This window comes from Phytophthora infestans, genomic scaffold, assembly GCF_000142945.1.
Source record: "Phytophthora infestans T30-4 supercont1.13 genomic scaffold, whole genome shotgun sequence".
NCBI lineage: Eukaryota > Oomycota > Peronosporomycetes > Peronosporales > Peronosporaceae > Phytophthora > Phytophthora infestans.
This window is the reverse complement of record NW_003303746.1, coordinates 2,072,117-2,099,835: the sequence shown is the minus strand read 5'-3', so window position 1 is coordinate 2,099,835 and position 27,719 is coordinate 2,072,117. Positions and strand designations below refer to the sequence as shown.

Here is a 27,719-nt window from a genome sequence, read left to right as displayed (position 1 = left end):
TTACGATCAAATGAGTACATACAACGTAGCCGTAGAATCAACAACACCTGCTTCTTTAAACGCGCATTCCGGTGCTCGCACGCTAGCACAAGTCGCTGGGCCCTAGCCACCAAAAAGGTGAATGGCCCGCGTACATGTACCCATAACGTTAAAAGTGCTGATTTTGGTATGATAGCAGACATATCACAAATTCGACATATATTTCAACACATTTCGCTTTTAAATTTGTGTTTGTGATTGCATTTGTGTAAGTTTTGGTAGAGCTCCAATGAAAGCGCTACTTACTTTATGGGTTGGCACAATTTGAAAATTTATTTATGGATTTTTTGCATTACTTTACGAAATTTATTGTCCTTGTTGGGCAGCCACCAGAATTTTGCGCTGTTGCAGCGGGGCTGCCGTAGCTTTAGCGTCAGAAGAAGACGTTCGACTCAAAGAGTCACTAATACTAAGTTCCTTATCCAAAGGACACTTACAGCCCAAGACCAGGGCTCAAAGTTAACACCTTAACTTTTATGCTTCAAAACCAGAAGCGTTTTATTTACTATTATTGCGGCTAAGCCGCCTAGGGGTAAATGTATCTCTTTAACTATCTAGCATAGTTAAACCTAATCAAATGCATAACGTGTGGCTTTCAGCCAACGTACTGAGAGACCTTGTTAACTCTCCAACTTATGTACTGAGAGTTTGTTAACTCTCCGGGTACTTCGTACCCCTGTGTGCTCCACACCATGTAACCCCGTTACACTCTCCCCCACTAAGATGAGAACATTCCGTTCTCGAAACTCTCCTCAGCGAGGTCACGTCTTGTTAAGACGGCGGAGGTTACTACACCTCACACCAGCGTTGTACAGCTCCGTGAGCTCACAAACGCCTACGCATCGTTGATGCCCAACTTCTCGTCGTCGGCCCACGGCCCAATGCTCCAAGCGCAGCGCGCATCTTGCTCTCAAGCGGTCTCAGACCTACGCTCGCGCTCCGCGCCTACTCCAAGAGCTGCAAACCGCTTAGAGCAATGCTCTTGACTCATTCGAGTCGTCGACAACAGCTCAGCGGTTGAACACTCGCTTCACAAGCGATAGGTCCGTGGTTCAAACCCACTAGGGCACAGCCCTCTCGTTCCATGAACGATTGTTCACGCTTGGACAAGCTTAAGGTAACACCCTTTTAGCTCAATGGTTGAGCGCTGCCACAGGTCGGTGGTTCGAGCCCACCAGGGCACAGCCCTCTCGTTCCATGAACGATTGTTCACGCTTGGACAAGCTTAAGGTAACACCCTTTTAGCTCAATGGTTGAGCGCTGCCACAGGTCGGTGGTTCGAGCCCACCAGGGCACAGCCCTGTCGTTCCATGAACGATTGTTCACGCTTGGACAAGCTTAAGAGCAATCCGCTTTTAGCTCAGTGGTCGAGCGTTGGCTTTGGAAGCCACAGGTCAGTGGTTCGAACCCGCCAGGGCACAGCCCTCTCGTTCCATGAACTGTTGTCCTTGAATGGACAAGCTTAAGGGCAACGCCCTTTCAGCTCAGTGGTCGAGCGCTGGCTTTGAAAGCCACAGGTCGGTGGTTCAAATCCACCCGGGCGCAGCCCTCTCATACCATGAGTAGTCCGTTCTCGGACTGACGTACGGGCATCGCCCTTGTAGCTCAATGGTAGAGCTCCGGCCTGTCAAGTCAAAGGCCAGTGGTTCGATCCCCGTGCGGGACACCACTTTCGCTGTTACAGCGCATCCACATTTGGATCATGCTCATCGAGCAAGTTGTTTCAAAACAACTATGCGTCTATCGAGACGCTTGTGCCTGAACCTTGTTCAGCACAACACGAAGCACCTGCTTCCTTCGGGACCATTTCCCTAACACTACGAGGTCTCTCCACCTCCTGCTCCCGCTGCGAGCACCGCTCATACGTACGAGCTGGCTGCTGCAGCCACTGGTCAGGGCCTGAGCTCAACTACTGACCTCATCGCTCCCCACTCTAGTGGGAGGCACCCAGCGCCTGGCGACGCTGTCGCACGCCATGGTGGCGCTTCGGCACATGATGTGCCCGGTCGTAAGCGTCAACGACGTCAGGGCAATCTTGCCGGAGGATAACCTCAAACTCCCATGAGTTCTGTGAGTGAGGGTAACCCCTCCACTTCACTAAGTACTGGAGTAGGACCCTGGCGTCTACGCCACGCCACACAGGCGTTCCACGTGAAAGTGGAGCTCACCATGCTCATCGAGCAGAGCAGGAGGAGGCCTTGCCTTAGCTGGGCTCTCGCGGGGAGAGTCAGCACTTGCCGGAACGGCGTCTGCGTCCATACGACGCCGGCGTCCAGGACGCGAACGTTCACCGCCCATCGGTCGATCTCGAAGAGATGATCCACCTTGTGGATAGGTTAGAGCCACCACTGTTGACTCACAACCAGGTCTCGGACCTTGAGCGTCCAGCTGCTCGGCTGAATGTTCAGCTTGCCTTGCTCCTGCATCTCGAGCACTTCGCTCCGCGACCTGTGGCTCTGCCACATGCTGTTGATCAGCCATCTGTGGATCCACCACTTGCTGTCGTTCAGCCTCCCGTGGCTCTACCACCTGCTGCCCTGCAGCTGTCCGTGGCCCAGCCACCGTTGGTGCCAACGCCTCCGCGCTAACCTGAGCAGGGTCTTGGTATGGCTTAAGCAAGCCGACATAGAAGACCGGATGCGTGCGCATCTTCTTCGGAAGGTTGAGCGTATACGCTAGGCCCTTCCTGGCCACGACCTTGAACGGTCATATGAACCGAGGTCTTAACTTCGTCTTGAAGACTGCAGACACTGCATGAGTAGGTAGGTTTTTAGCGTTTAATAAAACTTGGTCACCGACCTCAAACCCCTCAACATTGCTTCTGCCCTTGGCATCTGCATGTTCCTTCTGCGTGTCTTGGCTTTCAGCCATAGCGTCGCGTACTTGACGCATTACGCTCAGTCTCAAAGAGACAAAGTCATCGACTTGCTTGCGAACCGCAACAGGGCTGACATCAGCTAGCCGCTCGGCTATCCCTCCCCCACCAAGCCCTGAGCCACTGCGTGGCGGCGTCAGTGGGACGCGAGGGTTAACCAAGCCGTTCACATAGAACGGAGTGTAGCCTGTCGAGGCGTGCACTGCATTATTTAATGCCAACTCAACGAGTGGGAGCATCTGGCTCCAGCGTTTTGGCGCCTCAGCGCATACGCTTCGGAGGGTATCCTCCACAACGCGATTCACGCGTTCAGTTTGACCATCGGTCTGCGGATGGTCCGCCGTGGACATGTCCAAACGAGTGCCGAGCACTCTGAAGAGGGACGTCCAGAACTTCGCGGTGAAGCGCGGATCTCGATCCGAGACAATTGCCTCAGGCAAGCCATGTTGGCGAAAGACTCGGTCTAAAAACAGCAAAGCTGTACCTTCACCATCAATGGTGTCCGGCACTGCCGCTAAATGAGCCATCTTGCTCAATCGGTCTACAAAGACCACTATACCTGTGTTTCCCGCCTTATCCTTGGGAAGGCCAAACACAAAGTCCATACTCATGGACTGCCAGCATCCCTTGGGGACAGGCAAACTCGCCAATGGCGCTGCCGTGCTCGGCGCGGACTTTGTCCGTTGACACGTCTCACACGTGCGTACATAGGTGCCAGCTCACTTATACATCTCGGGCCACCAGTATATCGAGCTCACCGAGCCATAGGTCTTCTCCCGACCTAAGTGCCCGCCCACGGACGTATCATGAACCTTATAGAGGATTCGACACTTTAGTTCCTCATCATGAGGTACGACTACACGAGGGTTATCCTCAGCGTCGGTGCTGTAGTACAGCAGGCCGCCATCGAGTGAGTATCGATGCAGCCTCGCGCGTAAGCGCCCAGACAATTCCTTGTCAGAGTCTTTAAACTCTTCGCTCCCAAGAGCCCGTAGCAGCGCTACGCACATGTCGTCCTCTGCATACGCTCCGCGTATCAAGTCAGGCACTGACGACGTCACTGTCGTGACATGAGCTAACTCGTAGTCCGGCCTGCGCGAGAGCGCATCGGCCACTACATTAAGCCGCCCCGGCTTGTACTTCACCTCGAAGTTATACTCGGCAAAGAAGGAAAGCCATCTTGCCATTCTCTGAGAGAGATGAGGCGACTGTGTCGCAGTGCGTAACGACGCATGATCAGTAAAGATCACAAAAGGCTTAGAGCCTAGCAGGTGTACCCTGAATTTGACTAGAGCATACTTCATTGCAAGTAGCTCTTTGTCATGAACTGGATAGTTCTTCTCTGCAGCTTTGAGCTGGCGAGACTCAAACGCGATCACGCGTGCACGCCCTTCGGCGTCTGCTTGTAGTAAAGCACAACCGATTGCAAAATCGGAGGCGTCACAGACGACGCTAAACGGACTATCCGGGTCCGGTAGCGCAAGGATCGGAGCCTAGAGAAGGCTCTCCTTCACAGCCTCAAAGGCTCCGTCGTGCTCGACGTTCCAGCACCATGGTGCGTCCTTCTTAAGGAGATCTGATAATGGCCGAGCCATCTCCGCGTAGTTCGCACTGTACTTGTGCAAGTAATTGGCTAAGCCTAGCCACTTGCGTAAGTCTTTTTGGTTCTTGGGAACCGGCCAGTCCACGATGGCCTTGACTTTGGCAGGATCTGCCCGTAAGCCACGCTTCCCAATGAAGCACCCGAGGAAAGGTATCTCCTCTGCGCCAAAGACGCACTTGTCCAAGTTGGCATACAACTTATTAGTGCGCATGCACTCGAGCACCGCTCGCAAGTGGTCAATGTGGTTATCCACGTCTGACTTTCCGTGCTCGGCACGACTATGGACGAATATATCGTCAAAGTACGTTTGAGCGTACGCCCGGTGGGGCCTAAACAGCTGCGTCACAAGACGATTGAACGCTGCTGGTGCGTTCGACAGCCCCTGGGGCATCACCAGCCACTCCCAGAGCATACCGCTCGGAGTACTCACCGCTGTCAGCGGAATGTCGCTCGCTCTCATGAGCAATTGGTAGTAGCCATCGACCAAGTCGAGCGCGCTGTACAGCGTACAGCCTACCATGTTGTTCTGCAGAACATCCTTGCGAGGAATCGGCGTTTGCGCCGGGATAGTGGCCGCATTTAGCTTGTTAAAAGCATGAACAATGCGCCACTTGCCGTTCGGCTTTCTGACACAGAACGTGGGTGTCGAGTGCGGAGACTTACTCTCACGCACCATCCCTGCCTCGTGCTTCGCACGGAAGAATGCGTCAATGACGTCACACTGCTCTCTCGGCAAAGGCCATTGCCTTGTTACGCAGTATTTGGTTCCAGGAGCCAGGTCAATCTCATGACACACGCCTCGATCCGGAGGCAGGCCCGTCGGTGGGTCTTTTGAGACAACGTCTCCATATTCCTTCACCACCGGGTAGAAGGGATCCGAAGGATCTTTGAGGATCGCCGATCCACTTCTTGCGCTCAGCGCCTTCTTGGTGTCCTCTAGGACCGCGTCGTCAACGACGGATGAGGAGTTCAACTCCTCCTCAGGTCCCAGCAAGACCACCTCGGCTAGCTCGCCTGCCTTTAAGGCTTCGCCGAACTCGGCAATGGACATCTCGTCCAGCTCTAGCAGAGCATCTGCAGCGGGCAGAGTATCAAGGCTGATATCGCCTTCTACCTCCCCCGTCACTCCGTTCACGAGTGTATACAGCTGTTCACAGCAATCACGTGGAGCATCACCGCTCGTCACGTTGGACACATCGTCCGACGTCGAAGACGTCACAGACGCCCTGCGTCTTCTTCTCCTCTCCCTCCGCGACCGAGCCCGGCCGGATGAGGGCGGTGTGGCGACATCTCCGTCACCACCACCGGGTGCAGCAGCACCATCACTCCTCGAAGAGGATACAGTGTCTCGCAAGACACTCGGCTGAAAGCCAAGAGGTTCTTGACCTTCACACAGTGAACTAGGTGTCACTTCACCTGCATCTCCTGGGCCACGCCCATGATGCCTCGACTCGCAGTCGACCGCGACCCTAGGGTCACGCAGCGGTAGGTCATCGACCAGATTCATACCACTCAGTGGATTACGCGCCACTCCGCGCTCGTCCTCACCAGGACCCAGCAGTTGGTCATTGACCTGACCTGCACCGCTCCGCGGATAACGTGCCGCACCACGTACGCCCTCAGGGCAAACAGCAACCTCGTTGCTAACAATTTCGGACATACCAATGTCCAGCACTACGGCCGCCTCGGCCTCGTGCTCGCGCCAAAAGCGCTTCTGCTTCCTAGCAGAGGTGGGTTCATGACTCACCAAAGCTCCACTAGGAGCAGGGTGCGACGCACCCAGCGTTTTCGACTTCCAGTCGATCCATGGCTCATGACGTTCCAGCCATGCCATGCCAAGAATGAGGTCATACCTCGCATCCAGGTCTAAGACCAAACAGCGTTCCACGCTATCGAAGTTCTCAAACTTCACTCCAAGGTCGACAGAGACCTTCGACACAGTTACCAGTGTCCCCGTCGCGAGACGGACAGAGATCGTATCTCTCGTTGGCACTTCCAGTGCCTCAGCATACAGCTGACTCCCTTCCAGGGTGGAGCGACGGGCGTAGTTGCCCGAGGCTCCCGAGTCAATCAAGACTCTCCATGGCTTTGCAAAGCCCTTCACGTTCGCTTGAACGACCAGCAAGCCCGGCTTGCACACACTCTTCTCGTAAGAGAGCTCAGCTCTCTTCGGGGCTGAGCCCCGTTGTCCTCTACCTCTTCGAGGCACAACAGAACTCAGTTCTTCCCCAGTAGGCCGCCCCGCGCCTACTGGGAGTTGCCGTTTCCCGGCGATGACCCGGAGGGTTGGCTCGCCGGAGCCTCGCGCTTCTTGCGCAGAGGGCAATAGGCCCTCAAGTGCTTAGTGCTATTGCACACAAAGCATCGGCGGATGCCGGCGCGCTGCTCCGCAGCAAGAAGCTCCGCTTCTTCATCTTCAGCATAGCTGAGGTCCATCGGCTCTGGACCGCTCGAAGAGCGTGCGCTACCAGCGCTCCAACCAGGTCGCGCCGACCTGAAGTTGTGCTCGGCATTCAATGCCACATCCACCGCCTCTTCAAAAGAGTTAGGGTGTACACGGAACACTTCCGTTCGAGCTGCGCTCACACGAAGTCCCTCCATGAACACGGTCACGCTGACCAGTTCCGGAAGAGGGTCCGCCGCCATTCCGGCGATAAGAGTTCTCAACTCTTGGACATAGTTTAATAAATCCTTCTTACCCTGGCGGGTAGCAAGGAACTTTGACCGGATACGGTACGCCTGATTAGGCGGCGCGAACACGCGCGAAAGCTGTTGCTTCAGCTGATCCCAAGTGGGAAATGCAGCGTCAACAGACGTGCCGCACGTTAGTGCCCATTCGCGAGCGCGACCTCCAAGCCTAGAGATAGCCAGCGCCACGCGCTGATACTCAGACTGGATCAGGGCCGATCCCATGGCCATCTCGACCTCACGGGTCCAGAGAAGGAGATTCTCTCCATCCTTCCCCTCGAAGGTTTTTACGCTCACCATGAGCGGTTTCAGTCTCATAGACTCTTCACGCGTCATCGACGCCGCCGCCGTTGCGGCGCTCATCTTCTCTTGGACATGCTCCAAGAGCGCGTTCTCGTAGCGGGAGAACGATTCCAGCCTGGCAGTGACCGCCTCTGGACCTTGCGATGCAAGATGAGCCACGCCCTCCGGGCCAAGCAAGGACATAAGCTTAGTAAGCGCGTCCTGCTGCGCCGGGGGCAAATTCGCGAACACGGGGTGTTCCATCCTCGCAGAGGATATAGTCAACCGACTCAGGAGCGGGATTGACTACAAGTGCTACCAAGTGCAGCGGGGCTGCCGTAGCTTTAGCGTCAGAGGAAGACGTTCGACTCAAAGAGTCACTAATACTAAGTTCCTTATCCAAAGGACACTTACAGCCCAAGACCAGGGCTCAAAGTTAACACCTTAACTTTTATGCTTCAAAACCAGAAGCGTTTTATTTACTATTATTGCGGCCAAGCCGCCTAGGGGTAAATGTATCTCTTTAACTATCTAGCATAGTTAAACCTAATCAAATGCATAACGTGTGGCTTTCAGCCAACGTACTGAGAGACCTTGTTAACTCTCCAACTTATGTACTGAGAGTTTGTTAACTCTCCGGGTACTTCGTACCCCTGTGTGTTCCACACCATGTAACCCCGTTACAGCTGTCTTCAAACCGGTGTCACCGACGCAAACTCACTTTGCGCTTCGCACACACCTGATGCAGATATTTATTTTCCACAGTCGCAGCACAAGTTATTTATTTGCAGATTTAGAATCTACCAATCAATTCTCATTAGACCAAGATATCCATATAAATTTTATTTTTAGCCTCAGCGTCTCGATGCTGTGTCAAGTGGCAGCAGCAAGGCCTTGAACCCACTGCAGCTTCTACCGAGCAAGGGCTAGAGGTAGACGGATGATGCCACGCTGCCTGGCGGCGCTACGTGCGATCGACACACACCTCAACAGCCCCGATAGCTTTGTTTACAGACCTCTTTACAGCTACTAAGATCTACTATTAATGTTGATACTTTTGCACAACACCTAGCTGTGTAAGAAAACCGAGAAAAAATTATTAAGAAAACATCTTGCATTTACGTAAAGTGAGCTAAGGTAAACTGCCAGTTTAAGTCCGTGACAGAAGGCTGAGTTTGAGAGCGCATAAATTGTCACCGACATCGAAAGCGATCGTTTTACAAACACGTCTGTAACCATCAGGATTTCAACAGTGAATTGTGGTGCAGAGTAACGTGAATGAACTATTTTTTACCTTGTAGTAGCGGCTTAAAGTTCGAGCCCATTTTGCAGATGTGCCAGTTTAAGTCCAAATTTGACTTGAGTTTAGTAAGGACGACGACGTTTTATGTACGTTCTCATACGTACACTGGAATTTCTGCAAATTCCGATTTGAGCTTTATAAATGATAATCACGAGAACGATCAATGAATGAAGTGAATTAAAAAAAAAAAAAAATCTACAACCTTACCACATTCAGAACTGTTTGTTGGGTTGACACTTCTGCATTTAGCTCCATCTCATACCGCTGATCCTGGCTCTGTACGCGCTGGTGGTCGTGCTCATGCTCCTGCTTCTACTCCTCGTGGTGCTGTTCCCTCGATGGTTTACTTGAAGCTCTCTTACTCTTAGCTGTGTTTCGTTTTTCATTCTGGGTCATTGGCTCGGAGGGTTGGTCTGGTTGCTGGAACATCTCGCGTGTTAACAGTCTACCTGCTACTGTCTTTGTTTTTTGTTTTCTACTCTGCTTGCGCTGACGAGCAGGTGGCAGTAAGATGTCGTGCTGCACTGTTTCCATGTATCTTAACCAGGAAGCTGTTTTAAGGCGGGCAGTTGTGCTAAAATTTGTGGAGTTTCTCGTGCAGTTTTACATGATTCAACGGGAAATCCCACAACTAAGCTACGAAAGCCAAAAAAATATTTTGCTCAAAGTTGCAACTTGTCCATGCTAATGTAGCCATTTGAAGAGCTTTTTCCTAGCTGATAGTATTAATTCCGCTCGCACGAACCACCGCGTCGATGAGATCGTGACGTTTCGGACAGGAATGCCATTTTTCTCGCCTATGTCGCCTCCTTCTCGAACTCCATTTTCTCCTTGCTGCTGTAAGTCTTGCGGTGCTTCATGATTGGAGATCGAAACGGAGAGATATAAATGGAATCATCTGCCTTAATAATTATAGCCAATCCACTGCATCTGTTATTGATATTGTTCGGTCTTAAACCTGTAAAGTTTATACAAATTGGCAGGAAAATAAGACCTTCTCATTTGAAATGTGTAATGAATCGGTACCTACTATTGGTGTTTGCACAATTAAACTACTCGTAGCACTACCAGGATTAATGCATTGTATTATAAACACGACATGTCTACTTCGGCGCAGGCTGGGTCTCACAGGAGTGTTCCGCCAACGCAAGGTGGAACTCTGACACGGCTTCACTGACATCTAAGTGGTGAGCGCCAAGCGACAGGCAAGATGATGATGACCAACAGCTCGTCGTAGCAAGCATTCAAGTCCAGACGGACAGGCTTGGTCGTCATCGCGGCGCAAGCCTCATGAGTCGGGATGAAGCCGGTGTTAGTGTATTGTACCTGCTTCACTGAAGAACATGTATCTTCGTAAGCCTGGTGTATCGCAGATATGTACGCGTCTACCTTATTAATAGACGGAGATCGTGCATATGTTCCAACTTGTCAGCATCAGTCTGCCACCTTCTGCCTCGACAGTGCCGAGTCGGCGTCATCCTTCCGGATATCGCGGTAACCGCTTTCCTCCCAGAACTCAAGCTTAAGTGCATCGTCTCCGCAAGTTGCCCATGGCTTCGGCACCCGGCAAAAGCAGTAGTTATAGCCTGATAACAGCCCTAAAGTGACCTCATCGAAGTTGAAGTGACAACGTGTTGTGTCCATGCACTCGGTTCGTGTTCGTGTCCTGCGGAACGATAGCACGACAGACAATCGCTCGTGATGGCCATACGGGTTCACCGAGGCTGCCAGTGGCAGTGCCACTACGACAAGAGGACAACCCCGTTCGGTCAACCATTCTCTCGCTTTCTCCGGAGAGTACACCGGTCGGATTTACTGGTATACACGTCAGTTCAGGCGGCTCAGCAGCACCTTACAATTTTCCAACAGCACCTACAGCCGTCCAGCCAAAACGGCTGCAGTTTTATCTCTCTGTACCTCAGGAGAGAGGCCAGCGAGCCCCAAAACACGGATGTAAGTCCACCAACCTTCGTGTTGCCCATTTGGTTTTGGCAGATTTACTTGTGCAATGTCTTCAACTGAAGTTGGAGACAGGCGACAAGACATAGTGAAACCGAGTCACCGGCTTCAGCGTTGAGGCTAATTCCCCTGTTTAAAAATAATGCACTTTGCTTGTCAAAATGTGCAATGGTATTGTTGTCATGTGGTACATGTACGCTTCCGAGGAGTTCCTTTTTTTTATTGCCGTCTTCGTGTCGCTAGTAGGGTGCAACGCAGTGCGCTTGGGGCGGGAGAAGTCCCGAAGGGGTCATTTGCTTTATTTTCCGTATGGCCACTTTTCACAGTGAAATTCACTCTGCGGGTCCAGTTAGTACACTGAAACGAAGCTCCAAAAACAATGCAAAAAAACCATCCGAGATACAACAGTGCGGCCTGGCGTAAGCTTCACACTGGTCGCCGGCCATCGCATTTCGCAATTTCCCAGCCAGCACCCGCGTGCCTCGTGCACACCACTAGCGTCGTTGTAGTGTCCACTTCCATCAGCGCAGACTGCATTCTGTGCCTAATACCGTTCTTCTAGAAAAGTGGGACGGATTTTAGCGGAGGAATAAACATAGCATGCAGCTCCAGCTCGTATTGGGCGACGACCTCGACGTTCTACCGTCTTCACAAACGAAACTACGGCCTATGCGTGACGTCGAAGCGGCCAGCAGCATACTCAACGCCCCACGGCGCGCTGAGCTCTCGCGACAGCGTCATTGTGTGGACTTTGAGCACCAGACCATCGAGCTGCGTCAGGCCTTCCGTACAGCCCCCGAGCCCGTGACGTTAGAGTCTCCTCCACGCAACTCTAGCCCCACCTCCATCCTGCGCAATCGGTCCACGTCAGCCAGCGTGAACTTGCAGACACTGGAACGCAGCGCCACATGCAGTGAGGATAGCGAGGCGCCCAAGGAAAAGCTAAAGAAGAAAAAGAAGGTCTCGTTCATGCAGACGGAACCTGAACAGGAGCTTGAACAGAGCTTCAGCAATCAGTGCAGCTGTCAGAGCTTAAAGCCCTCGGACGACGTCAAGGACATGCAGTCTCCCATCCACGCTGTTTGCAGGAGAGCCGAGCTACAGGCGCTCAAGCATTTACTGAGCTTCTATTTCGGTGCAGACCTGATTAAGCTCGTAAACTCAAGCTGTGCATGTGGCCGTACGCCACTCGAAGTGGCCTGTGAAGCGGGTGACCTTAGGATAGTCAAATTGTTGCTCAAGCGCCACGCAGATCCCAACAGTGCAGGCAGCGCGAAGCCCGGAGCGAAGCAGACTCTGTCCGCCCATATTCGCAACCACAGGAGACGCAGTATCGACCCAATGTTTACGCGCAAGCGGAAACAGCAGACTTGCTTGAGTATTGCTTGCAAGAACCGCAAGTGCGATATATTGGAGCTATTGATGCAGTACGGCGCTCGGATTGACGAGGACGCGTTGGTGATGGCAGCTAGCCACGGTCATGAGGATGTGGTCCGTACCCTTGTGAACTTTGCCAATGCGGATGTCAAGAAGAAGGCCAGTCCAGTGCATCACCTTTTCCATAAGAAAGGAGCGGAAGCCAATGAACGTGTCTACGTGCCGCTGATCTCCAGCTCTACGTTGCAGAAGGCCTGTTCCGCTGCGGCAGTTAAACACCCAGAGCTGATTCGCGTCCTTTTGGGCGAAGGCAAGAACACCGTTTCTAAGCAGAATGTGGTCAAGTGTGCGTTCGACGCCGTCAACTTGCCGGATTATCGTCTGATTAAGTGTTTGACCAAGATGTACGACCTCCGACTGCTGCTTGAAGCACGCGACAAGACCTCACAGAGCTCGCTACTGCATGCAGCAGTGAAGAATGGCAGCGCTAAGACCGTTCTTCTGTTGATCAAGATGGGTGCTGATGTTCATGCAAGAGACGGAAGCGGCATTCCACCTCTGTACTTGGCATGTGCTCGTGGTCAAGAGGTTGTGGTACAGTCTCTGCTGGAGAAAGGGGCCAAGTGTACAGCGGTGGGTCCCGGTGGTGAGACGCCACTGCATATCGCTGCTCAGGAGAACCAACTAGCGTGTGTGAAATTGTTGCTGGAAGTTGGTAAGGTACCGGTGGACGGCGTGACTCACGATCGCTGTACGGCCCTCCATTTGGCGTCTCAGCGAGGCAACACAGCAGTCGCTGCGTGTTTACTGGACCATGGAGCTAACGTGGATGCTATGACGGCAGACAACGAGTCGCCGCTGCTCAAGGCCAGTCGCATGAGTCAGTTCCAGACCGTCAAGCTGCTTCTATCCCGTAACGCCAGCACTCAGCAACCCATTTTGACGTCGAGTTCCTCTGAGCACAAGCTGACGGTTTCTAGTGGAGAATCCTTCGAGTCGGCATCAAATTCTAAAGACGCAGATGCGCAATTGGCTCGCAGTCGATCATGGAACGGCGACAGTAAGAACAGCAAGAACAACGAGCGGATCTTCATCGCCAAGTCCAACACGCACACATCGCTCAAGCATTGGCTTCGCTCCGTGCTCAACAACTAAAAAGAAAACGCTGGCAGTGTTTCCTACAAGGACGGGAGTGTGGGAAGCAATCATGCCGAGCGTCAAGTTATAAATCAGGCTTCTCTTCAAGCCAAAACACCACAAGTATATTACTCCACCCACAGCGGCCACTCGGCGTAGATGGCCCGTGTTGTATCGATAGATATGTAGATCCACTAATTTACCACGATTTTGATTATTATCATCCACCCCCAACCTACTCGCTTCGTCTATCGATTATTGCATAGTATGCAATGCATACTTCGTTTCCGACGCAGAGCTGCACAACGACTCGTTGAAGAGAGAGGGTTGGATGAGCAGAGGATACAAGGTCCTACTCACATGACTCTACACGGTTCAGAAACACTCGCTTCAAGCCCGAAAGGTATCCATGGATCTGGGTGTCTCCAGCTTCCTCCGCTGAACTGTGGACAGGCGTGTGTCTCCATCGAAAAAGTAATACTTCGTTAAACGTGCAAAAAGCATAGTATTATGAGGTGTTAATATCTTCAAGCTCTGTAAACGGAAGTACGACACCCATCACGGTTATACAAGTCGCGAGAAGAACGGGTCCTTACGGAAGCTCTGCAGCAGCTCGCTGGTGCTGAACAGAAGCTTGATCAGGTGTTTCCTCAGCTCCGCCTCGGCGATGAGGCCTTCCTCTCCCAGTGTGTCCAGCGCGGTCCTAAAGTCGCGTTCTGACAAAGGCTTGAAGACTCCTGCGTCCTTGCTCACCTCGCAGTAACAGGAGTACAGCTCGTCGACACTCAAGAGCGGCGTGTTCTTGTTTCCATTCGCAGCAACGCGGTTTGCTGCCACAATGAGCAGTCGAGTAGAAGCGAACAGAATCATCTGCAGGTTGCGCGGCAGTGAACGGATCACTAGCGCACTCTTGGACTCCAACGCGTGCTTGATGATACGCAGCATGTCCGTAAGGGGCAGCGGGCGTCCCAATTCATCCTCCGACGGGTTCTCCGAGTTCTCCTTGCCGGTTTGTTCCATCTTGTGCTGCAGAACGCGACGACAGGTGTCGACTGCTAGTCGGATATCTCCGGTCGTCGACGCGATCTTCCGAGCCAAGAAGGAGATACCATGCGGACTTACCATCTTCGCTGCCGCAGTTTGTCCTCCAAGACGGTCGGTCAGAATCTGCTCGATAGTATGGTGGCTGTACGGCTCAAAGATGACAACCCGTGGCGAACAGTTCGGCAGTCGTTGCTGTAGCAACGGCAAGTGACGCTCAGTGAAGTCCACCTGGTTTGCAATGCCGACGAGGAGGAAGCTATTGGAAGGCCGGTGAGCAAGCTCAAAGAGTCTACACAGGTCGTTCTCGATGCCGTTGTTCTTGAGAAGAATATCGATCTCGTCCAGGATGAGGATCATCGTCTTGGAGGACTTGAGCTCGCGGTTTGTGGCGCGCTCGATAGCTTCGAAAGCCTCGTTTCCTGCTGAGAACGACTTCTTCGTAAGAGCTCCCGCGAGTTTACAGAAAAGAGCTGACGAGTCAGCAAGAGCCATGGCGTTGACATGGCAACGAACAGGCTCCTTTGCTTGCTCAGAACAGCATTCCTATCGTTGCAAAACACACAATTAAGTTAGTTCATCAAATAAACAGTCGAACCAGCTACCACCGCAGTCTTACCTGGTAGAGTTCGTCAATCTCCGATTGAGTCGCCTTCAACAGAGCAGTTTTGCCGCACCCTGGTGCTCCAGAGATATACAAACTGGTCTTCTCCTCTCCGTTAAAGCAATCAGCGAAGAACTTGTAAATCTCTGCGAACTCCTTCTCGCGGTGACGGAGCTTGGTTGGGATATACGACGACGTGAGCTTCAGGATGGCGCTTTGAATCAAGGAACCGGGAGGCTCCTTCGCAGACTTCATCGCAGCGTCATTGCCACCAGGACGCTGCAAGCTTTTTTCCTTCGTTGCGGCACTTGGCGACGGAGTGAAACTGTTTGCGAGATTGCGGAGTGGCTGTCGACCGGTTCCGTTGTTCTCCTTGCTCTTCACTCCTGCAGCATCAGGTGAAATGGTATCCATGTCTTCATCGTCACTGAGATCTGCTGTTGCCAATCGCTTGTCAATTGGAGTTTGGAAAGCATCCTTTTGTTTCTTGGCTTCACGCTGTGGGGCAGGGGTGCTTTCCTCGCGCTTTCTCTTCTGGACGGGGGTTGCCGTCTCGGGATCACTATCCTCCATGAATTCGTCCGAGTCCATAGCAGCTTCAGCTCGCACACGCGCTGCCGTCTTGTCCCAGAGTCCACTGGTTTGCAAGTACTCGATCAATTGGTCCTTCGTCTGAAAGTAGTCGATTCCTGGAACGCCGTCCTTGATGGTGGCGCAGTGAGGCTTAAAGTAGTCGCATTCGAGGACACCATAGCGGTAATGCCAGCCATCGTCCGACAGAACACGCCAAATCTCGCCGAATTTGACCTCTGCAAGTGTAGTTTGGGACGACAAGCCAGCAGATCCCCGAGCTGTTGACTTGGAGCGAGCACGTCGGAAGCGACTCACAGATTTGGATCGACCACGGACGCTTCGCTTGGGGGCTGGCTTTGGCGTATGCTTCTTGGTACGGGCTGGGGGCTTTACTGAGGTCTTCACTTCGACTTGGTCATCTTCGCTGTCACTTCCAGTGAAATATTGGCTGATGTGATCGTCTTCGAGCTTTCTGCAAATATGCTCGAACTCGCCACTGCGCTCCAAATACGCTTCAAGCTGCTCCCGACCACAGAAGTAGTCCTCGTTAGCGATAAGAGTTTTTTTGTCCTTTGACTTGCAGTAAGGCTGGTAGTAGTTCCACTGCAGACCTCCATTCTTCCAGTACCATCCACGGCGCTTCAGCTCGCTCTCAAGCTTTCCGAACGCCATCTTGAACGGAGGGATATCTGGCTTCGGCTTTTTCTGCACCTGGTTGGCTGGCTTAGCTGGTTGCTTCGCGACAGTCTTGGTGGGTTGCGGCTTGGTCGAGGCCTTTGCCACAGTCTTTTTACGTGCTGTCTTCTTCGCAGGAGCAGCAGGAACATCCTCTTCTTCTTGGTTGTCCTGCTCGGCATCTTCCTCTTCGCTCGCAGATTCGTCACCGTCATCGGACTCAACCTCAGCCATTTGACTCAATTCTTCCTCGCTCTCAGCGTCAGACTCTTCCGGCTCCTCCATCTCGACGTCCGAGTCAGCAGCATCTTCCACAATGTCCTGCGTTTCACAGGTGTTGTCGCTAGTGGAGCTAATAAGTCCGCACTCCTCCAGATACTTGGCCACGGCTTGAGATTTAGAGCGGAAGATCGTCACATTGGGTACCCATTGGTCGAACGGCAAGTCTGCCTTCTTGTACAGCGTCTCGGTGTTTGTCACCATGCTCTCCCAGCCACTCCCCGCCGCCATGGGCCACAGGAACTCCGTCAGCTCGGAGAAATCCTCACTAGAGTCGTCAACAGCCGTTGACTTGACCCAGTCGCTCAAGTACCGTCCACAAGCCTTCTCGAGCGAGTCGAAGAGGTTGACGTTCGGGACAAAATCGAAGAAGCTCGTGCCTGGCATCTTGTACAGCACCTGTCCGTCGCCCTGTGTCATCGTCTCCCAGCCAGTCTCCAGCATCTGCTGCCAGCACTTCGCCACCATCGCTGTCATGGCCGGCGTCTTGAGTAGCTTGTACACGTCGGCTGACTTCTTCTCCTCCACGACCTTCTGCTTCGTCTTCTTTGTCTTCTCCGGTGCCTTCGCAGGCGATGGGATGATCTCTCGCACTACGACAGCCTTGCCGGTCTCGTGGGCCTTCTTGGCCATTGTCAAAAACGTCACGAACAGCTCGCTAGCCTGCTCGTCGGTGTGCACGTCACGAGCGAATGTCGAGACCTCCTCGCAGGCACGTAGAAAGCATGCGTTGTTCTGTGCGCGTGTGACGATATCCTCGGGTATTTGGTGCTTATCACAGAGCTCGGGGAAGTCCCCGGCGGTCATCCAGGGCTCCAGTGTGAGGTCGTCTTCGTGTACCACGCACAGCTGAAGGTTGGGCGCAGAGCCCGTCGCTACCACGTGGCAGGCTCGCGGGCCCACGCCGAAGAAGTAGAGGAGGCGGTCCTCGGCATCCAGCGCGGGTTTGTCGTTACGCAGCGACAACACGTCGTGCGTGTGCGCCACAGCGGCCGAGTAGCTCTTATACACGCATGCGGGCCAGAAGACCTGCATAGTGCGCAGCTTGACCCAGTGCAGCGCCGTCGCGTCACAGTCGGTAGGCGTCATGCTAACGATCGATCCCTTAGCTTTAAATGCTGCTGAGTGTTGCGCTTTGGATGCGGAATGCGGGAAGGAATGCGCGCGCAGTTTTGGCGCGCGTTCTGATCGTTTGAATCTGCGGTGATCGGTTTGGACAGGTTTATGTGCCTTATTTACTTACACACAGTCCCGTGGAGAGCTCATCCAGCGCTATATATATCTGCTGGCCGTCATGGACCCGATGGACCTCCTGACTGGAAGCTTCCACGACACGAGCGCCTTTGACTCTCACGTCGACGTCAGTGTGCGCCGGGGACCACACAAGACGCTTGCGGACATCGAGGCGGAGGCCGCAGCGCAGCAGGAAGAGAAGCGCGAGGACAACTCGAGCACTTCCAGCGGCAGCAGCTCGGAGGACGAGCCCGATCAAGACATGGACTACCCAACCACACAAGTGCTGGCGCAGGAGGAACGCATGGGCGAGGAGGTGGCGGAAGCTGAGAAGCAGCCTCCAATGAGCCCTGCGACCACCCGGTCGCCCGTCAAGGTGAGCGAGTCGCCCGCCAAGGTCCGATCGTCTCCTGCTAAAGTCCGTTCATCTCCTGGTAAGGTGCGTTCGTCGCCTGTGAAGGCTCGCTCATCTCCGGCCAAAGTGCAGTCGTCCCCTGTAAAGGCCCGCTCGTCACCAGCCAAAATGCGATCTCCCTTTAAAGCTCGCTCTCCTGCGAAGCTGCGATCGTCGCCATTGAAGGCTTCGAAACCTCCTGTTGTTCCCGCCCCCATTGTAGAGAGACTAACGGAAGCGGAGGAGGCGGCTGAAGACGAGACGCCTGAAGAGTTCCGAGCTGAAGGTGCGGAAGGCAAGTTCACCAAGGTGTTTCCCGCCGTCTCCAAGCTGGTGGAGACCGGTGGGTGGCAGATTGCCCAAGGTATGAACACGCTGTTCTGCGCCATGCCGGGTGTGCAATTCTTCAACTTTAAGCCCAACATTAACGTGTTCGACTCGAAGATCAAGGCTTGCTGGAAGTTCATTCAGCTCGCGGGCGAGAAAACCGTGGATAACGAGGATAAAGAGCTCTGGGAAATGCTCTGGCCTATAGTGCAGAAGGAGTTTGGATGGTTCACTATGACGTGTGGCGTCGAGACGTGGTACGTCAAGCCCAACACCAAATTTGAGAACTTCCTACCGAACGAGACAGTTTTCCAGAATAAAAAGCGTGCTGTGCTGAAATGTCTGGCCGTTGAAGTGGGTGAAATTGAACTGGGTGACTCTGCTGAGGGTCACCAGGTCATTTCCTTCGCACCACGTGTACAGCCGGCACCTGCGTCTGCTCCGAAGAAAGCCAAGACCTCTTTGTTCAAGACCCCGTCGCCAGCCGTGAAGAGTGCTAAACGGGCTACCCCGTCGTCATCGTCGAGTGCCAAGTTCGTCACTCCTAAGCACGTATCGCCTGGCCCAGGCTCTTCCAGTGCCAAGCGCAAACTTTCGTCGTCCACATCTAAGACGTCGAAGAGCTCGTCGTCCAATAAGAAGGCGAAGACAGCTAAACCCAGCGCGAAGAAATCCGCAACAAAGAAGAAGAAGAAAGCAGTCGTGGAGGAAGTCAGCAAGGGAGATGATTTCAACTTCGTCGCTCCCGAATTCAGATGCTCGTTTGGAATTGTGTACGCAAAACTGCAGGATGAGGGATGGTACCACAAGAACGGAGTCTTCGAGTATGATTACTTCTCCCCCACGTACACAGAGGCGACCAAGGAGCTTAATGTCAATTACTTCCAGTCGCAGGCTGACTTTGAGGATTTCTTGAAGGTGAGTGGCACGTGGAAGCGCATCGAGGATGAACTTCGACAAGAGCACGACCTGGTGGTGGATGAAGAGCGCGAAAAGGCTCTGGAGAGACACCACCAGCGATTGGAGCAGCAAGCGGCACGGAAGCGCAACCTTGCACTTTATGGGCCTCCGACTAAGGTGTTGACGCCTCACGCACCTGCTCCGAAGTCTAAAAAGTCCAAGAAGGCTCCTAAGAAGACTTCCAGTAACCCTCCTCCTTCCTCGCAAAGTCTCTATCAGGCTGAAGTTGAAGCTGCTGAGGCGGCAGAGGCTGCTGAACTCGAGAAGAGGTTTTCCAGACTGCCCAAGATGAAATTTGGTACAGTTTTGAAGAAGCTCATTGGACGAGGCTGGTATTACCGACCTGGGCGATTTGAGTACGACTACTTCAAGCCCAGCGCCAACCCGAAGACAGCCGTGTCTGGTGAAGATCGTTTCGAGAGTGCCTCTGCTCTGGAGATCTACTTGAAGACAACTGGACTGTGGGAACAGATCGCAGAGGAGGTGGCACACGAGGAGCTCGCCAAACACGACGCTCTGGATCGGGCAGTCAAGCGTAGCAAGCTTGGGTCGCCTCCCCCGGCATCTCAGTCGCCGAAGCGATCGCTCAATGGCGGTGTCCACAAGGAGGACGTGAAGGCGATCACCAACGATATATGGGCCAACTCGCATGAGTTCGACTTTAACGAGTAGCTTGGTGGACGACCCAGTAGGCGGATGGAGCGATAAGATCGAGGTTGCTAATTCAGATACATTTGAGCTTAGTGGTGGGGGCAGCAGTACCGGTACGCTAACAGATTAGCAAGGCTGGTCAGGCATCGTTGTGAATAGCAGCACCCTCGCCCGTGAATATATTACAAGACCCCCTTGAGCGATGCGCCAGCACGGCGATTGATGTTCTGACGCTCTGCCTCGATGCGGTTGATGCCCTGCTTCAGCTCCTGTTGCGATCAAAAAGCAACAAACATGTCAGTTAGTATTCGCGGGTGTCTACTGTAGTCTAGGTAGCATCGTACCGCGATGTCCTCCGGTGTGGCGTCCTTCGTCGGCGTCGCAGTAAGGTTCGACATGTCAGCGTCGGCCATCTATGAAGTACACCGCACCAGCCTTTTCAGCTTTTTTGCATTGCCAATAAGGTAACAAGTTGTCGTAGACCCACCCTGGAGCTCAGACGATTAAGCATCTCAACGATCCGGTCCTTATCCGCTGCAAGCGCCATCACAACACCCAAAGTCAGCACATCGTATGCATCAGCACCCAAGTACCAGGGCCAGTACTCACTGTAGGCATCGGCGGTATCGTACGGACACTGCTCCGACTGGTTCTCGCTGCCACAAGTCACGTAGTGATTGAGCAGTTAGAATTTGCAACCATATTTGTTTCTCGCACACCAGCGCTGAAGCGCTGCATCGATCGGCGGTATAGCCGCAGCACCTACATCTTGTCGAATACCGAGTCCATCAGCTTCTTGAGCTTGTGGATATCGTCTTGCATCTGCATGATCTGCTCCATAGTCACCAAGAAATGTCTGCTTGCAGCAATTGAGGCAGAAAGTGAACTGTACCCATAATCGGTACCATTCTGCTAAGGTTACCCAAATTCTCGAGATTTTTAATCACCCAGTAGAGTGACTACCGGTACTCGCAGCCAAGCTTTGTCATGGCGTCGTCCCCGGAGGCTCAGTCGGGCAGCAGCAGTAGCAGCGAGGACGAGTTTGACCTTGGCGGGTCCTCACTCAAGTCAAGCGGCGATGCTTGTAGCAGCAGCAAGCCCGTAGACCCGGACAAACTCTTCAGCGACGACAGCGACGAGGAAGAAGATGACAATAAGGAGAGGGTTGAGAAAAAAGGAGCGTTATCCCCCAAAAAGGAAGAGAAAGACAAGGAGATGGAGGATCTCTTCGGATCAGACTACGACTCGGAGGAGGAAGAATTTAAGGCCTCGTACGTCTCATCGAGTTGCTACAGTTGATCTCCCTCTAGTCGGTTATTGAGATTTAATGTTATGACTGTTCAGAGGAGTCAAGGAATCACCAGCCCGTGACGGAGGACGCAGCAATGAGGATCTCTTCGGTGATGAAGCCGGAGACCGCAGTGCATCCGGAGGAGGTGACGGAGACAATGGCTACTCAGACAACATGTGGCTGCCCAAGACTCCCAAGGCCCCCAAGACTGCCAAGTACTTTATCAGCAAGATGCCCAATATCTTGCGTCTCGTGCCAGAGCCGTACACTAAGGAGGCAATTCGAGCCGAGATGGACAACCCATCGGACGAAACACTGTACCGTAACTACGTGCGCTGGCGCTACAAACGCGACCCTGCTACCGGCCGCGTGCTGCTGGACGACAAGACCAAGCTACCGCTGCGCGAATCCAACTCTAAACTGGTGCAGTGGGAGGACGGCACGTTCTCCATGTTTGTAGGCAAGGAGGCGTTGACGCTGTCTCGTCAGAAACTGGCCAATTCGTTCCTATTCGTGAACGAGATGGCGAGTGATAGTCCGCACTTCCAGGACAGTGACGATGTGGTCCCAGGACAGGAGAGTGTGTTGGAGTGTCATGCACGGCTTAAGGAAAAGTTCACGATCCGTCCCATGACTACAGCTAGCAAGTCCCACAGAAGTCTCACCATGTCCATGCGCGCCAAGCACAACAAGAGTGTACAGAAGCTCAAGGAGTACATCTCTGAGCTCGATGGCGAGCGTGAACAGGAGCAGCGTGTCAAGATCACGGACGAAAAGCTACGCCTGCAGAACCGTAAGAAGGCGCGTCAGGGTTACGAGTACGATCGCGAGCGCTCTTCGCGCATGGATGCTCAGTTCTTAGAGGAGGGCTACGATGCCATCGACTACGACGACGATGAGCACGTGGGTGCCATCAAGGAGCAGTTTGGTAAGCGTAAAAGCTCAGCGGTGCACCGAAAGCATGGCGTCCGTCGCCCGGTACCTGGCGGCGGCTTTGACGAGTACCGCAGCAGCCAACGCCAACGTGAACTCGAGCGTGAGCGTGAAGGTGAGAGATCTGACAGTGACAACGACGCTGGTGTGGGCGAAGGTGAGGACGATGAAGAGGAGGAGATGGTTATCCGCAGCCACAAGAAGCGACGCACCGTGGACGAGGAGGACTCGGAATAAGCACGTCGTTCATTATGCGAACGCAGTCAGCTTATACATGTAGTAAACCTTACCCCAATCTTAATGCTTTCGTTAGACACCACCTAACGTTATCAGAGAACTTTAGTTTCTGGAATAACTTAGGCTTTGCAATTAGAATTTTCTTCGTACGGAAATATATTCCAGTTGAATAGCGGTCGCGTTATTCCACTGAAATAAATTACTGAAATGTCGATCGGTAATATATACGTCATTTATACAGATTTTATCCAGATAATCGCTCCTCCTAAGCTAAAGTTCTCTGATTATAGAACTTTAGCTTCTGGAACTCAGGCTTTAAGTGACGGGGTCACACAGCGCGCTATTAATATAATAGAGGAAGTTATCTTCCGAGAGTATACAAACTCTCAGTGAACGGCAGTTCACAGGTCCACTCTTTATTTAAAAGAGAGCGAAGTGACCTTAAAAGAGAGCGAACTGACCTAAATAAGGTAGATTGTAAACTGAGTATATTTATAGGTAGATAAAGTTTGGGTTTAATACAAACTATAAGTCACCCAGCTCACCCACACAGGGTCATCAGCCATAAATTACCAGGTGGCCCATGTCTCTGACTCGTGAGGAAAATAAATTACCGATGGCAAAGTGCAGCAGCACACATCCTTCACAAGTCGCACAGCGCGAATACACGCTGCGCCGCACACAACACCACAAGGTGTAGAAGGATAGCTTTGGTATCTGTGGGGTTTGAACCCACGCAGACTGGTATGTCTAGCGGATCTTAAGTCCGCCCCCTTAGACCACTCGGGCAAGATACCACGCCAAACCGCTTCAAAACCGACGTCTCGGACGCGCACTTTCCTCCACTCCTGGCGCTCCCCACGACAGCGCAACCTCATTTATCCTTGCACGTCGACAGCACGCAGCTCATAGGCTGCTTCTCGCCTGCCCGGGGACACCGCAACATCTCTCAAGAAGTGACACCATACCTTCTCCCACACCCAATCTGTCCGACATCAGTCCCTAGCAAATCACGCGTCCAGCTCACCCACACAGGGTCATCAGCCATAAAGTACCAGGTGGCCCATGTCTCTGGCTCGTGAGGAAAATAAATTACCGATGGCAAAGTGCAGCAGCACACATCCTTCTCAAGTCGCACAGCGCGAATACACGCTGCGCCGCACACAACACCACAAGGTGTAGAGGGATAGCTTTGGTATCTGTGGGGTTTGAACCCACGCAGACTGGTATGTCTAGCGGATCTTAAGTCCGCCCCCTTAGACCGCTCGGGCAAGATATCACGCCAAACCGCATCAAAACCGACGTCTCGGACGAGCACTTTCCTCCACTCCTGGCGCTTACCACGACAGCGCAACCTCATTTCTGCTTGCACGTCGACAGCACGCAGCTCATGGGCTGCTTCTCGCCTGCCCGGGGACACCGCAACATCTCTCAAGAAGTGACACCATACCTTCTCCCACACCCAATCTGTCCGACATCAGTCCCTAGCAAATCACGCGTCCAGCTCACCCACACAGGGTCATCAGCCATAAATTACCAGGTGGCCCATGTCTCTGGCTCGTGAGGAAAATAAATTACCGATGGCAAAGTGCAGCAGCACACATCCTTCTCAAGTCGCACAGCGCGAATACACGCTGCGCCGCACACAACACCACAAGGTGTAGAAGGATAGCTTTGGTATCTGTGGGGTTTGAACCCACGCAGACTGGTATGTCTAGCGGATCTTAAGTCCGCCCCCTTAGACCACTCGGGCAAGATACCACGCCAAACCGCATCAAAACCGACGTCTCGGACGAGCACTTTCCTCCACTCCTGGCGCTCCCCACGACAGCGCAACCTCATTTATCCTTGCACGTCGACAGCACGCAGCTCATGGGCTGCTTCTCGCCTGCCCGGGGAACACCGCAACATCTCTCAAGAAGTGACACCATACCTTCTCCCACACCCAATCTGTCCGACATCAGTCCCTAGCAAATCACGCGTCCAGCTCACCCACACAGGGTCATCAGCCATAAATTACCAGGTGGCCCATGTCTCTGGCTCGTGAGGAAAATAAATTACCGATGGCAAAGTGCAGCAGCACACATCCTTCTCAAGTCGCACAGCGCGAATACACGCTGCGCTGCACACAACACCACAAGGTGTAGAAGGATAGCTTTGGTATCTGTGGGGTTTGAACCCACGCAGACTGGTATGTCTAGCGGATCTTAAGTCCGCCCCCTTAGACCACTCGGGCAAGATACCACGCCAAACCGCTTCAAAACCGACGTCTCGGACGAGCACTTTCCTCCACTCCTGGCGCTCCCCACGACAGCGCAACCTCATTTCTGCTTGCACGTCGACAGCACGCAGCTCATGGGCTGCTTCTCGCCTGCCTGGGAACACCGCAACATCTCTCAAGAAGTGACAGCATAACTTCTCCCACACCCAATCTGTCCGACATCAGTCCCTAGCAAATCACGCGTCCAGCTCACCCACACAGGGTCATCAGCCATAAAGTACCAGGTGGCCCATGTCTCTGGCTCGTGAGGAAAATAAATTACCGATGGCAAAGTGCAGCAGCACACATCCTTCTCAAGTCGCACAGCGCGAATACACGCTGCGCCGCACACAACACCACAAGGTGTAGAAGGATAGCTTTGGTATCTGTGGGGTTTGAACCCACGCAGACTGGTATGTCTAGCGGATCTTAAGTCCGCCCCCTTAGACCACTCGGGCAAGATACCACGCCAAACCGCATCAAAACCGACGTCTCGGACGCGCACTTTCCTCCACTCCTGGCGCTCCCCACGACAGCGCAACCTCATTTGTACTTGCACGTCGACAGCACGCAGCTCATAGGCTGCTTCTCGCCTGCCCGGGGACACCGCAACATCTCTCAAGAAGTGACACCATACCTTCTCCCACACCCAATCTGTCCGACATCAGTCCCTAGCAAATCACGCGTCCAGCTCACCCACACAGGGTCATCAGCCATAAATTACCAGGTGGCCCATGTCTCTGGCTCGTGAGGAAAATAAATTACCGATGGCAAAGTGCAGCAGCACACATCCTTCACAAGTCGCACAGCGTGAATACACGCTGCGCCGCACACAACACCACAAGGTGTAGAAGGATAGCTTTGGTATCTGTGGGGTTTGAGCCCACGCAGACTGGTATGTCTAGCGGATCTTAAGTCCGCCCCCTTAGACCACTCGGGCAAGATATCACGCCAAACCGCATCAAAACCGACGTCTCGGACGCGCACTTTCCTCCACGCCTGGCGCTTACCACGACAGCGCAACCTCATTTCTGCTTGCACGTCGACAGCACGCAGCTCATGGGCTGCTTCTCGCCTGCCTGGGAACACCGCAACATCTCTCAAGAAGTGACACCATACCTTCTCCCACACCCCAATCTGTCCGACATCAGTCTCTAGCAAATCACGCGTCCAGCTCACCCCACACAGGGTCATCAGCCATATATTAACAAGGTGGCCCATGTCTCTGGCTCGTGAGGAAAATAAATTACCGATGGCAAAGTGCAGCAGCACACATCCTTCTCAAGTCGCACAGCGCGAATACACGCTGCGCCGCACACAACACCACAAGGTGTAGAAGGATAGCTTTGGTATCTGTGGGGTTTGAACCCACGCAGACTGGTATGTCTAGCGGATCTTAAGTCCGCCCCCTTAGACCACTCGGGCAAGATACCACGCCAAATCGCATCAAAACCGACGTCTCGGACGAGCACTTTCCTCCACTCCTGGCGCTCCCCACGACAGCGCAACCTCATTTCTGCTTGCACGTCGACAGCACGCAGCTCATGGGCTGCTTCTCGCCTGCCCGGGGACACCGCAACATCTCTCAAGAAGTGACACCATACCTTCTCCCACACCCAATCTGTCCGACATCAGTCCCTAGCAAATCACGCGTCCAGCTCACCCACACAGGGTCATCAGCCATAAAGTACCAGGTGGCCCATGTCTCTGGCTCGTGAGGAAAATAAATTACCGATGGCAAAGTGCAGCAGCACACATCCTTCTCAAGTCGCACAGCGCGAATACACGCTGCGCCGCACACAACACCACAAGGTGTAGAAGGATAGCTTTGGTATCTGTGGGGTTTGAACCCACGCAGACTGGTATGTCTAGCGGATCTTAAGTCCGCCCCCTTAGACCACTCGGGCAAGATACCACGCCAAACCGCATCAAAACCGACGTCTCGGACGAGCACTTTCCTCCACTCCTGGCGCTCCCCACGACAGCGCAACCTCATTTATACTTGCACGTCGACAGCACGCAGCTCATGGGCTGCTTCTCGCCTGCCCGGGGACACCGCAACATCTCTCAAGAAGTGACACCATAACTTCTCCCACACCCAATCTGTCCGACATCAGTCCCTAGCAAATCACGCGTCCAGCTCACCCACACAGGGTCATCAGCCATAAATTACCAGGTGGCCCATGTCTCTGGCTCGTGAGGAAAATAAATTACCGATGGCAAAGTGCAGCAGCCGCATCCTTCTCAAGTCGCACAGCGCGATTACACGCTGCGCCGCACACAACACCACAAGGTGTAGAAGGATAGCTTTGGTATCTGTGGGGTTTGAGCCCACGCAGACTGGTATGTCTAGCGGATCTTAAGTCCGCCCCCTTAGACCACTCGGGCAAGATACCACGCCAAACCGCATCAAAACCGACGTGTCGGGCGCGCACTTTCCTCCACTCCTGGCGCTTACCACGACAGCGCGACCTCATTTATACTTGCACGTCGACAGCACGCAGCTCATGGGCTGCTTCTCGCCTGCCCGGGGACACCGCAACATCTCTCAAGAAGTGACACCATAACTTCTCCCACACCCAATCTGTCCGACATCAGTCCCTAGCAAATCACGCGTCCAGCTCACCCACACAGGGTCATCAGCCATAAATTACCAGGTGGCCCATGTCTCTGGCTCGTGAGGAAAATAAATTACCGATGGCAAAGTGCAGCAGCACACATCCTTCACAAGTCGCACAGCGCGAATACACGCTGCGCCGCACACAACACCACAAGGTGTAGAAGGATAGCTTTGGTATCTGTGGGGTTTGAACCCACGCAGACTGGTATGTCTAGCGGATCTTAAGTCCGCCCCCTTAGACCACTCGGGCAAGATATCACGCCAAACCGCATCAAAACCGACGTCTTGGACGAGCACTTTCCTCCACTCCTGGCGCTTACCACGACAGCGCGACCTCATTTATACTTGCACGTCGACAGCACGCAGCTCATGGGCTGC

At 53.4% G+C, this 27,719-nt stretch overlaps 5 protein-coding genes and 2 non-coding genes across 7 annotated transcripts; 5 read left to right on the top strand and 2 right to left on the bottom strand.

Moving 5' to 3' along the window:
• The first annotated feature begins 1,161 nt into the window (after nucleotides 1-1,161).
• Nucleotides 1,162-1,223, top strand: PITG_27176. The gene has a single exon. It is a non-coding gene; the product is annotated as a tRNA-Ser (tRNA).
• Nucleotides 1,224-1,274: 51 nt separating this feature from the next.
• Nucleotides 1,275-1,336, top strand: PITG_27175. The gene has a single exon. It is a non-coding gene; the product is annotated as a tRNA-Ser (tRNA).
• Nucleotides 1,337-11,349: 10,013 nt separating this feature from the next.
• Nucleotides 11,350-13,281, top strand: PITG_08456 (ankyrin-like protein; the record flags this gene model as incomplete). The annotated part of the gene is made up of 3 exons (XM_002903790.1): nucleotides 11,350-11,625; nucleotides 11,692-13,121; nucleotides 13,197-13,281. The coding sequence occupies 3 exons, from the start codon at nucleotides 11,350-11,352 to the stop codon at nucleotides 13,279-13,281; spliced, it is 1,791 nt and encodes a 596-aa protein (XP_002903836.1).
• Nucleotides 13,282-13,827: 546 nt separating this feature from the next.
• PITG_08455 (uncharacterized protein) lies at nucleotides 13,828-17,571 on the bottom strand (the record flags this gene model as incomplete). Its single annotated transcript, XM_002903789.1, has 5 exons — nucleotides 13,828-14,850; nucleotides 14,924-15,122; nucleotides 15,225-15,885; nucleotides 15,979-16,957; nucleotides 17,033-17,571. 5 exons carry the CDS (start codon nucleotides 17,468-17,470, stop codon nucleotides 13,828-13,830), a joined length of 3,300 nt encoding a protein of 1,099 aa, XP_002903835.1.
• A 131-nt stretch (nucleotides 17,572-17,702) lies between these two features.
• PITG_08454 (uncharacterized protein) lies at nucleotides 17,703-20,021 on the top strand (the record flags this gene model as incomplete). Its single annotated transcript, XM_002903788.1, has 1 exon — nucleotides 17,703-20,021. One exon carries the CDS (start codon nucleotides 17,730-17,732, stop codon nucleotides 20,019-20,021), a length of 2,292 nt encoding a protein of 763 aa, XP_002903834.1.
• A 40-nt stretch (nucleotides 20,022-20,061) lies between these two features.
• Nucleotides 20,062-20,868, bottom strand: PITG_08453 (uncharacterized protein; the record flags this gene model as incomplete). The annotated part of the gene is made up of 5 exons (XM_002903787.1): nucleotides 20,062-20,269; nucleotides 20,345-20,413; nucleotides 20,488-20,534; nucleotides 20,610-20,656; nucleotides 20,767-20,868. 5 exons carry the CDS (start codon nucleotides 20,838-20,840, stop codon nucleotides 20,183-20,185), a joined length of 324 nt encoding a protein of 107 aa, XP_002903833.1.
• A 100-nt stretch (nucleotides 20,869-20,968) lies between these two features.
• On the top strand, nucleotides 20,969-22,461 carry PITG_08452 (uncharacterized protein; the record flags this gene model as incomplete). Its single annotated transcript, XM_002903786.1, has 2 exons — nucleotides 20,969-21,271; nucleotides 21,345-22,461. The coding sequence occupies 2 exons, from the start codon at nucleotides 20,988-20,990 to the stop codon at nucleotides 22,459-22,461; spliced, it is 1,401 nt and encodes a 466-aa protein (XP_002903832.1).
• Nucleotides 22,462-27,719: the final 5,258 nt, after the last annotated feature.